General features: G+C 35.9%; 1 protein-coding gene across 1 annotated transcript; it reads left to right on the top strand.

The window, feature by feature from the left end:
* Positions 1–8,377: 8,377 nt before the first annotated feature.
* On the top strand, positions 8,378–11,245 carry LOC149004669 (acyl-UDP-N-acetylglucosamine O-acyltransferase). The gene is made up of 4 exons (XM_089135620.1): positions 8,378–9,985; positions 10,129–10,380; positions 10,478–10,597; positions 10,711–11,245. The coding sequence occupies exons 1-4, from the start codon at positions 8,882–8,884 to the stop codon at positions 10,759–10,761; spliced, it is 1,527 nt and encodes a 508-aa protein (XP_088991746.1). The 5' UTR covers positions 8,378–8,881; the 3' UTR covers positions 10,762–11,245.
* The last annotated feature ends 1,028 nt before the right edge of the window (positions 11,246–12,273 follow it).

Raw genomic sequence — 12,273 nt, forward strand, 5'->3', positions numbered from 1 at the left:
AAAGACCTCCTTTCATTGTTTGATTTATTTTCAATATTCAATGTGAATTATATATTCAACTTTCTATAAAAGATATAAAATGTTTCCAATAATGTGCTAGAGCTTCAATCTTTGATTTTCCTAAAGAGTCCATCATTTGGTTTCCATCTTTTTCTAGGCTTGTGATGTTGCTTCTCTTTTTAACAATTGAATGCATTGAGTAGAGTGATGCATCCAAAGCTCAATTAAGGGAGGTTTAAGATGGTCCAATAGTCATTCATCCAAAAAAATATCAATATACTTTATCAAGTTTGGCATTATAACCCTACAATGTAATAATATCAATATACTTTCCCGTGGTGGCTCTGGTTATGTTGAGATAAAATTCTTGCATAAATCAGAAGGTCTTTAATTAGTGGTTATGATTTGTTTTCTCTTTACTTGTGGGGATGTTATACTCTTTTCTATATCCCACCGAAAGTCTTTAAGTTTTAATTTACATAGAGTTGAGATAGAAGAAAGGAAAATACAACTAATTTTGTCTTCGATTTAAGAAAAAAAGATATATTTGGATTCTTAGTGATTCTTGGTTTTTTGAGAATTACATTGGGTATAGTATTAATTTTTATCTAATACCAACAAGTGCATTGCTTGAGCTAGTTTTAACTAGTATATATATATATATATATATATATATATTAAATAGGCAGATATTAACATGATTAGATGCTTTAATCTCTCCCTAAACTTATATTACCAAAATTAAAAAAAAAAAAAAAAACTCTCAGTGAACCTTGTTCATGGGAACTCGGGCTTGGATTGGGTTCAACGTGGTTTGGGTTTATATATCTTATACTAGTAAAACTCCACATGCATATGCACGCGTAGCCATTATATGAGGTGCGGAAAATATTTCGAATAGGGGAGGCAAGCATAATATATGACTTTATAATTAATTAGTTTTTAGATTTTTGTACACAATTACTAATAGATCTCATCATACTTAAATTATAATTCTCATAGAGTTCGAGGTTGGACCAACTCTCAACCAGATAAACTCATCCCAAGTCATACACGTAGGTAATCATTAGTTGTAAGGTTGTTGGATATATCATAAAGACAAATAATTTTAAGAGTGTTTGTTTTATTTTTTTTCTAGTGACCTATAACTACTTTGTTCATTAACAAATTATGCATGACTTTGTATTAATATCAATGCCTCAGGGGATTTTACATATAAGATTATCATACAGCAAAACCCATGATAAGAATGAGAGAGTGGAACTAACATAGAAGAACTAGTTTGTGATTTAACTGACAATTCTGGCAATAACATCGGTTGCAAAATTAGCCTCGCGAAGGATATGATGAAAGTGACATTTTATGATAGTAGAGGCAGGTTGAAGAATATCTGTTACAAGGGCAGTGACTTTCCAAAATGATGAGTCTGTGATGTGAGAAATGTCGTCAGGGCTTGATTATCCATTTCTAGGATAATGTGTGAAAGTTGAAGCTGTTATGCACACTAGAGAGCCTTCCGGATTGCAAGTGCCCTAGCTATCATACAATCCTATCCGCTGGTACCTTGCCCAAAAGAAAAAAACAACTTGATGGTCTTGATTTTGAGCTAAACCTCCTATACCAAAAAGGCAGAGATCAATATAAGTAGAGCCATCAGTGTTGATTTTGACCCATTCTACATGAGGAGCTTCCCAGTGAATCATACGTTGCACTGGTGGAAGTCTTGATGGGCATAGCGTTGGAGTAAACTGGAACAAGGGTCTGCATATGTGTTGAATGGCATCCTGTAGAGAGAATGGATGCAAACTATCAATTTGAGAAGTATAAAGATTCCAAAGTGCCCAAAGAGAAATGAGAATTTGATAATGCTGATCATGTTGTTGGATGCCCGGATAAACTTTGGCCAACATTTAGTGTAATTGAAGGTGGATGGGTTGGGTGATATTCCATCGTGGAAGACGTAGTTGATCCCAAATGTGAGTAGTTATAGGACAATGAATGAAGAGATGTTGGACCAATGCAGGATGTGTTGTGCAGAATAGACAGGATATTGGGACGTGACAACCTTTCTCAGCAAGAAAATCTGCAATGGGCAGCTTATCATGGAGGGTTTTCCAAAAGAAGTGTAGTGTGCGCGGTGGGAGGGGAAGATGTGAAAACTTTAACCAATTGAAGCCATTTATTAGTGGAGAGGTAAGAAGGGGAGTGATGGCAAGATTATATTTCAAGATGACTGTGAAAATCCCTGTAGATGTGAGTTTCCAAACATACATGTATTCACATGAATGAATGGGAATGGGTATGCTAAGAATTTTATGAGCGACGTCAACATGCCACCAATTCAGTATTTTCTCACGATCTCATTCTATTGAAGCATGATTTATGAAATCAGGTACACGAAGAGAAGAATGATCGGCAGTGTAACATCCAAAATCCAAAGGTTGTTCTGGAACCCAATTGAGTACCCATGGGCTGACCTGCCTGCCATTTTCGATTTGAAGGAAAAGTCCTCTCTATAAGAGATTTTTTGCCTGTAAGATGGACTTCCACCTTCCCCCCCCCCGGGAAGATGTAGGAGAAGCTGTTGCCTGGAGGAAAGAACAATCTTGAAAATATTCGTTCTTCATAATGTGACACCATAGAGTACCTTCTTGAGAGAGGACTTTTCATGCCCTCCGAGATAGAAGAGTCAAGTTAAAAGCTTCTAGTTTTTTGAGGTTGTGGCCTCCTTGTCTAACAGGCTTAGACAACGTGTCCCATAAGATTGTATGAATATGGTTCTTATCTCCGCTAGACCAATAAAAATCTTGAGTTAGTTTTTCCAAAGTTCGAGTGACTGAGGTAGGAAGTTTGAAGCAAAACATGAAGTGGGTGGCATAGTGGTCATTGTGGATTGGATAAGTATAGTTTTCCTTGCATAAGACATGAGTTTTGCTCGCTAGGTCTATAATCTATTATTTACTCGCGAAATAAGCGTATCACAGTACTTTTTTTCAATTTCTCATGCAATAAAGGGATTCCCAAATAGATATCCAATTCGGAAGTGGGAGTGACATGGAAGCTGGTAGATAGTTCTCTTTTCAAAGTAGTTGATGTGTTGGCGCTGTAATGAGCTCTAGTTTTATGGGTATTCAGCTGTTGGCCTAAGAAGTAACAATGTTTAGCTATAAGATCAGAGAATACCGTGCCTTAGAGAGAGTGGCATGTCCAAAAAAAATTAAATCATCTGCAAAAACTAGGTGAGAGAGGGCCTTGCCTCCTTGAGACAGGTTAATACTCTTTAGCTTTCTATTGCACAAAGCTACCTCCATATGTGATGTGAGAATTTCGGCACATAGGACAAAGATATAAGAGGATAGGGGATCTCCTTGTCGCAGACCATGAGTAGGTGTAAAAGATGGAAGTGGAGTACCATTTAAGAGAAGAGAGAACTGTGGGGTTGTAATACAATGCATTACCCATTTAATCCATCTCTATGGAAATCCGTAATGTCGTAGGATTGAAGCAATGAATGATCTCTCCAGTCTATCATAAGCCTTACTCATGTCAAGTTTGACTACCAGAATACCTTTTTTACATTTCTTATGTGAATGAATCTTATGCATTATCTCATGCCTTAATTGTCAAGGGCTTCGCCTCCCTTTGACACAAAAGGAGCTTCAAATGACAATCCTCAAGTACATGCCTTCTTTGCTTTTTCTTTTTCTTTTTATGTGAAGTCCAGTCTTCTAAAGTCCAACCCCACCTGTTGTGTAAAAAATGGGGCTTCTCTGGTGTCTTCTCCTCCCCTCCTTCTAGTTAGTCAGGAGGACTTCTTTTGTTTTGGGATGTTTTAGTGTCTGTCAATTTGATATGGCAATCTTATTGGTGTCTTCATGTAGCAGTCTCTTCCTCATCAATGACATGGCAGCAAACTTTTGTGTATTTTGCACTCTTCATTCTAAACAAAGACCACAATGGGACACCTTGCCACAAATTGGCTCCTTCGTCAATGGTGCATGGTCCTCAAGTGGTGATTAGAATAGTTATCTTTTTGTGCTTGACCAAAAAGGTGGAGTGCCTCTTCGATGGCAAGATGTTCGGCCTTTTCAAAACTTTATTTCACAATACAGCTTGTCCATCTCCCTACTCATGGACCTCATTTCACATGGTTTAATAAGAAAATTGTTTTGCACAGGGTAGAGAGTATTCTAGATCAATTCCTTTGCAAATCATGGTGGTTGAGTTTATTTCAGAGTTTAGTGTTCAACATGTCAACTTCAGTCACTTTGATCATGCCTTATTAGTTCTCAACACTCAATGTCACCAACCTACATCTAAACCTTTCCACTTTGAACACCTTTGGATTCAAGAGGTGTCTTACCCTACTCTCATTGCTTCTTGTTGGAACTCTCATTCCCAACCATCAGCCTCTACTACTATGACTCATAATTTAAACTTGTTATACCCACCCTTAAAACTTGGAATCACAGTGTAGTCAAACACTTGGAGACAACAGAGAAACATCTTTGACATACACTTCAGCAACACTCTCAGGTACCCCTACAATCTTCGCGATTCTCACTGGTTCAATGAAGAAAAACGATTAATTTCATCTCTTCGAAAAGTATTACATCAACAACACTTAAATTAGTCTAGAAGTTCATACTTCTTTGGAACTCATGTGGCAATCATAACACCAAATTTTTCCACATTTCTACTCTCAAATGAAGATCCAACAACTGTAATAGATTGCCCCAACATCATGGATTATTGTTGACAGATCAGAGTCACATTTTTTAAGCTTTTCTAGATCACTTTTGGAATATCTACACTACAAACCCTAATCCTATTGATAATCACTATTTCTTAGTTATTGACGCCGAGACACGAGGGACGATCAATTTCTTCTGCTTCAACAAGTGACAAAGGAAGAAATTACCAAGGCAGTTTTTGGCTCTATTGGTCTCAAATCCCCAGGTCCTGATGGGTTTCCAGGGATATTCTTCCAGCATTCCTAACATGATATTTTGCAAGACATATTCAAAATGGTTAGGGAGTTCTTTGAAACAGGAACTTCCAATCCCTCTATCAATAATACCTTCATATCACTTATTTCTAAAGTGGATTTTCCTCAAACAGTGAATGACTATCGCCCCATCTGTCTTTGCAAGATGACTTACAAGATTATTTTAAAATTTATTGTCACTTGATTGAAACATTTTCTCCACAATTAATCTCTTTTCCACAAAATGGGTTCGTCAAGGGAAGACACATTCATGATTTTTTTTTCTTCTTTTTGGTCTAAAATATATTATGCATGATTTAGAACAATAAATAATATTACAAAATCTGCATAGATTGATAATGGGGAATTTTTGTTGTTATTGTCATTTTTTATGGTTATATTTCTTTGGTTATCTTTTTTAAAGGTTAAATTTGAGATACTGGAGGCAATTGAAATGCTATTAATATATAGAGCAAATTGCACTGACACCCCAAAATGGAGGCCTTAAAGCACTGACACCCCAAAATGGAGGCCTTAAAGCACGACACCGCCACTTTATGTTTAAAAAACATAAAGACCAAAAATTGAATTTTTATTGGGTATTTTTGTCCAATTTATCACTGAAAACCTTTCAGGCACTGTTTATTATAGGGTATTTTTGAAAATAAACAGTAATTTAACTGTTTTCAAAGATAAATTTGACAAATATATTCAATAAAAATTCAAATTCAGGGTGTCAGTGCTTTAGAAATCCTAATTAGGAGACTTATGAAAAGGTATAGAGAATGTAAGAAAGACTTTCGTATGGTATTTATTGACCTAGAAAAAACTTATTATAGAGTTTCTAGAACTTTAATTTGACAAGTACTAGAGAAAAGAAGTATTGCAAGTAAATGTGTGGACATAGTTAAGGATATGTATGATGGTTTAATGACAAGTGTAAGAATAGTAGATGGACAAAGTAATGAATTCCCAATTACAATTGGGTTGCATCAATGATCAACTTTAAGCCTATATTTATTTGCACTTGTAGTGGATGAATTAACCAAAGACATTCAAGACGAGGTCCCTTGGTGTATGTTTTTTGCTAATGATGTATTGATAGATGAAACTCAAGTAGAAATTAATATCAAGTTAGAATCATAGAGAATAGCTTTGGAATCAAGAAGCTTTAAACTAAGTAGAACGAAGAGAGATTCTCTAGTTTGTAACTTTAGTCATGATCGGGTAGATGATGAAGTGGTGAAACTTGATGATGAAGAGATTCTTCAGAGTGATTTTTTTAGATATCTAGGTTTTATTATAAATAAAAGAGGTAATATAGAGGATGATGTTTCCCAAAGAGTTAAAATATGGTGGATGAAGTGGAGAGGTGCGTCCGGAAGTCTTGTGTGATTGACATATTTCATTAAAGCTTAAAGAAAAACTCTATAGGACCGTCGTTCAACCAACTATGATGTACAGTGCAGAGTGTTAGGCAGTTAAATATAATCATATAGATAAACTCAGTATAGCAGAAATGAGGATGCTAAGATAGATGATTGGCAAAACTAGGAAGGATAAGATAAGAAATGATCATCTAAGATTTGGTCTGGGAGTTACTCCCATAAGTGATAAGCTTCGAGAAAGTCGCTTAAAGTAGCACGAACATGTTCAACGGAGACCTATAAATGCCCCTGTATGGAGAAGTGATATAATCCAGATTGAAAGAACTAGAAAAGCTAGAGACATACCTAAGATTACTTTAAGAGAAGTGGTGAGAAATGATACATATAGGTTAGGCATGTATCCAGTATGGTCTCAAACAAAACTAATTGAAAAACAAGAATCCATGTAGCCGACCATATTTAGTTGGGACAAGGTTAATTGTTATTGTATCATAAAACAAAAGTATAATATTAGGTATTATTTATTATTATATACAAATTTAATGATTTAAGGACTTTAAAGAAAAAAAATAGCCATTTTTCTTGAGTTCTTGCTTTTATAAGCATAATAATATTTGATATGATAATATATTATTATTATTATATCATTTATTTTATTTTTTCTTAAATAAACAATTGGATACACAATGAAGGATGCTAGACTTTTTTCGGTAAGAGAAAGATGCTACACTTGTTTGACGTCACTCCCAGAATGATTTGTTCATAGAATATTAGGAGTCTGATTTTTTATATTTTTTAAAGACAAATAAAAATGGATAAAAGATACAGTATCTAATAATATATAGACACAAAGCTTTCTATTTTGCTTTGAATAACTCGTCTTATTATTTAATAATAGAAAAATACATCACATGCTTTACACATTCTTTCTTTTTATTATTTTCTTGCTCCATTATTTAGTGTTAGGTACTTATATACCAATAAAAAGAAAGAAAGAATAGGGCAAAAAAGTTTTTTTTTTTAATTAAAAAAAAAAAGAGTGTTAGGTACTTAGTAATCCAATCAGTGGTCTTATGGACCGGAAATTTATCTAATCCATTTTCTTGTCAGAAATTGACCATCAATTTCGTTATAGATGTATGACATGTATTTCAACAAACTATTATCCTATTTCCTTATAGATATGTGACATGTATCCCAACATTACATCAAAAGGTTGAGGCCCATTTACAAATCACATCATTTGAAATGTTTATGTAACTTATAAATGGATTTCAACCATTTGATGTAATGCTGGGACAAATGTCATACATATAGAAGGAAATAGATAAATAGTCCGTTTCCTTGTCAGAAATGGAATGGATAAAATTTCGTATTTCAACATTACGTTATATGGTTGAAATCCATTTAAAAGTCACATGACTCACATCATAGAGTTGTGATTAAATTTGAACGAAAAAAAAATGATGTGACTTGCAAATGAACCTCAACCTTTTGATATGATATAAGACACATGTCACACATCTTCAAGAAAATGGATGATCCATTTCCTAGTCAGAAATGGACATGATATTATTCCCTGATGGGTCCAAGGTTATAGGTATCCGATTTGATGTTCATCAAGTCTCAGCCGATGTTGATATGTATCGGTCTAGTATCGGATGTAATTTTACAATTGGTTTATCTTATGACCAAAGCACCATATCAATATCAGCGTTACCAATTCATGTATCGGCCGGCACTTGAATTTAAATGGACAGATTCGTGTAATGGGCTTAGGCCCAAATGTTGAAATGTGGGCTTCCTAAGCCCAGACCAATGAAGATTTGGTTTACGGACGGGACCGTTGACCTACTTTTCCAAAATCCAGTACTTATCCAAAACACATTTGGAAGAATCGTAACGGAATCCTCTGAGCATCTTCTTGCAATAATAAGTTCACAAATTAAATATTCAAAATGAAAATCTGTTAAAAAGAGTCGTTTATTTCAGTTCTCTCTTCCCTCCCTCACTCGTTTCTCGTTTCTCGTTTCTCGTTTCTCGTTTGACGTTTCACGTTTCTCTTCTTTCTTCTCTTCTTTCTGCTCTCTAACGGCAGAAGATTTCTTCAGCGATTCCTTTATTGCTGCAAGAAATCGAGATGGCTTTGGCAGATTTTTGTTCAGATATCGTTCTTCTGGGTTTTCGTGAGATGAATTCGGGAATAGGACCGCGAATTCGAGGGTTAGCGGAGGTGTTTTCTATATGTTCTTCCAGGAGTTGTCGATTTAGGGGCTTCTAAGTGTTTTTCAGATCTCAAGAGTTTTTAGGGTTTTCTGGACTTTGGAGTTGGAGCTGGAGCTGAAATTCTTAAGAGGAACTCTTTCGACTTGTCTCCCGACGAACGCGTTGATCCGTTGATTTAGGGCTCCCGGAGTTGACTCTTTTGATTCTTTGTTGGTTTCTCATTTCTGGCAAGTTTTTCTTGCTTCTTGTTCCTTTGGGATCAAAAGCGGGAAAATTCTGAATGGCGGGAAAACAAGAATTAGGGCCTGTGAGGGCTACAAGCGTGAGGGAACTAGCGAACAGAATCACGCTTCGGAAGGTGCGAAACGAAGGCCATGAGTACGTCGAGCTGAGGGAAGATGGGAAACGCCACATCTTCTTCTGTATTCTGTGCCTCTCTCCATGTTACAGTGAAGATGCCCTGTTTGATCATCTCAGGGGAACTCTCCACCAAAAAAGGTACAGTGCTGCAAAAGCTACTCTTTTACTTCAAAATCGCTGGCCTTTCAATGATGGAGTTCTTTTCTTTCATAATTCACCTGAGCAACAAGACAAACAGCTAGTCATTTCGAGTCAAAACAAAGATTTGGTCTTACACTCTCACAAAAACTCCAATCTCAATCATAGTAAGAATTTGAATTCTGAGGAAAATTCGAATGGCAATGGCACTTATTCAAGTCCTGATAGTGAGAAAAACTATCTTTATATTCCTGAGGTTGTTATTAGGAATGAGATTTCTGTTCTTGGTGTGAGTTTTAGTGGGTTTGGAGATATTTCTGTAAGAATCTGTGAAGGTGAGGGGTTCTCAAACTGGATTCAGAGAATATGGTGTGCTTGGCTGGGGGAAGTGGGGAAAGAAGATCTAGGTGACATGGCCCGGGAGCATGACTTTGCTGTCATCACTTTTCCTTACACTTATGATCTTGGTATAAGTGGTATATACGATAGTTTTAGCAAGTCACCCCCAGCTATTGTTCATCAAGATACTCAGGTAGTAGTTGAAAGCCCTAGAAAGAGAAGGAAAAAACCAGTTCGTTCTGGTGCTCATACAGATGTTGAGACAGTCCAAGGGCCTAGAAAGAAGAGAAAAAAATCATTTTCTGATCCAGAGGATATCAGCAAATCTTTAGTCAGTGAATCTGGTTCCTCTCGGGAGCTCTCTGTTGTTTCATCTAGTTCGACTTCAAACAAGGTTCTTAGGCAGCAGATAAGACAGCAAGAGCGTGCAGCAGCAGAAAGGATGTGTGATATCTGTCGACAGAAAATGCTTCCAGGGAAGGATATTGCAACCTTGTTAAATATGAATACAGGCAGACTTGCTTGCAGCAGTAGAAATGTGAATGGGGTATAGTATATTTCTTGAATTCTTCTTTTCTTTTTGATATTTATTTTGCTTCATGGTGTTGCGCATATGTAATCTTCTTGAATTATCCATTCCCTTATACCTTCCAAACCCCCCCCCCTTTTTTTTCTTTCTTTTGGTTATAGGCATTCCATGTATTCCACACTTCCTGTCTTATACACTGGATTCTCGTCTGTGAGTTCGAAACCCGGAAAAATCAGTCATCTAATCAGGAAATGACATGTAAAACTGTGAGAGAGAGCAGATCCAAAAGCAATGTCACTGGAACAGAAGATGAAAAGGAACCTCCAAAGGTACAAATTACTTCCGTATTTTGCCCTGAATGCCAAGGTACAGGTATAAACCAACGGGAACTACCAACCATCCCTATTTCTCAGGTTTGCACATCCCAACCAGATACCTATTGTACTTGGATTTTTGTTTATTCGTATCCACTATTTTCATTGTTCAAGGGCTTGCTTAATTTTGTTTCAGATGTTCACCCTCAAGTTAGAAGCAAGTGATAAACACAGAGCATGGATGAGAAGCCCTGAGAAATTGCAGAATTGCTCAACTGGACTTTGCTTCCCTTCCCGGTCTGAAGAGATGATTAAGGTTGCTTGATTAGGCTTTTTGACTCACAAATTTGTTATTTTGTAGTTTCAAGATGGTGTGGCTTTCTCTTTCTCTTAACTTTTTTTTTTTTTCTTGATAATTATTTGTTGCAGGAAAAAGTTTTACCTCTGAAGTTCCTCCGGTTCTATAAGGCTAATGTATAGATCTTGGTGCAAAGTTCATCAAAGACCATATAAGGCTTCAATATACACTTAGCAGATGTAGCTGTTCCTTAGAAGTAGTAAGAAAACTGGTCATCTCAAAGTAGCTTGTAGCTTTTACCTAGAAGTAGCAGATGTAGTTCACTTTGATGCGTCTCTTCACAGAAATGTGCCCCATTTGTTCATAATGAACTACTAACCACAGGTGGCATGTAAAGCTGAGCTCTACAATATTACTCTCTCTTGCATTGTTTTTGAGGTTTATCGTGAACTGAAAGTTTCTCAATGCTTAGAACCTGAATCATTCTTGGGTGTACTTTTCTCCATTCAGCCATCATTGTATATTCCTGCTCTTTAGTAGTTCTTCTTGTGTCAGTGTATATTGCTGAAAAGATCATGTAAATGCAAAATGGGTTGATGGATTTTTTAACTAATGTCATTGTTATCTAATTTTGCCCTTGAATTCTCTATATTTCTGCCCATTTTCTCTTCTTGTTTTTATTTATATATTTTAAACAAGGATTTGGCTTTTTTTTGGGTGGGCAAGGAGTTGGCTTTTGAGAGGGGAAAAAAAACCCACTCCGTTTGTACTTTTAATGGCAGTAATAATAACGGAGAGGAGTTTATATTGTGTTCTCATATTTCTCTACCACATATTAAGAGGAGGTCTAAGGGTGGGTTCCTCATTTGATTTATTTTGTTGGAATTTAAAGGATATGTTGCCCTCGTAATGTATGGTGGAGGTGTGAGGGGTGCACGGACCTGAGGACCTCTATTTTGATGGATAAGAAAATCTAATTTGCGGTGAAATGGATTCTAATAAAATTGTAAACTGAACCAGATTGATTCCCCTTAAAAAAAAAAAAAAGAAGAGCAAGGATGGCATCTTTCAATTAAAGCTAAATGAGTTGGAAAAGATTGATTTTTTTAAAACAAGAATGGAGGGTTTCTTCTACCTAAGTTGATAAGATTTTTAAAAGTTAGTTTTTACTCTTCTGTCCATATGTGAAGTGATACGAGACCATGTGGTATGCATGCATAGATTTTATTATTATTATTATTATTATTATTATTATTTGTACAAAGGGGCTTTATTAAGCCGGGGGATGGAGATATTATTAATATGCTTTAGCAAAGTCGAACACACAACCTTTTCATCAAGAGGTGTTGGTTTCAACCACTAGAACAACTCTGTGTTGACATGCATGCATAGATTAATTTGTTTTATTGTGATATGCATGCCCATATTAAGTCTTTCTTTAATCTATGCATTCATACAACGCCAAAATAAATGAACAAAAATTTAGAAAATATAGAAACCATGGAGATTCCAGAATGAATGAAAATCTTCAATGCAATACAAAATCATGATTACAAGAAAATAAATCGTGCTCACCAAACAAAGAAAAATCATCACTTGCGTTTGTGTGAAGACATGTAAACATGACAATGATGGAAGACCCATAAAAAGAATTGCTATGTTATGACCCCAACAAAATGCCAACACAAAATTGT

This window comes from Hakea prostrata, chromosome 9 (genome assembly GCF_041222555.1).
Source record: "Hakea prostrata isolate BN-2017 chromosome 9, UWA_Hpros_2, whole genome shotgun sequence".
Taxonomy (NCBI): domain Eukaryota; kingdom Viridiplantae; phylum Streptophyta; class Magnoliopsida; order Proteales; family Proteaceae; genus Hakea; species Hakea prostrata.

What these genes read in the sequence shown, in the direction of transcription:
- LOC149004669 (XM_089135620.1), top strand. Translation starts at nt 8,882, where the DNA reads ATGGCGGGAAAACAAGAATTAGGGCCTGTGAGGGCTACAAGCGTGAGG. An exon ending in GCAGTAGAAATGTGAATGGG is followed by an intron (nt 9,986 to 10,128) that starts GTATAGTATATT and finishes TTTTGGTTATAG; the next exon opens with GCATTCCATGTATTCCACAC. An exon ending in GGTCTGAAGAGATGATTAAG is followed by an intron (nt 10,598 to 10,710) that starts GTTGCTTGATTA and finishes TATTTGTTGCAG; the next exon opens with GAAAAAGTTTTACCTCTGAA.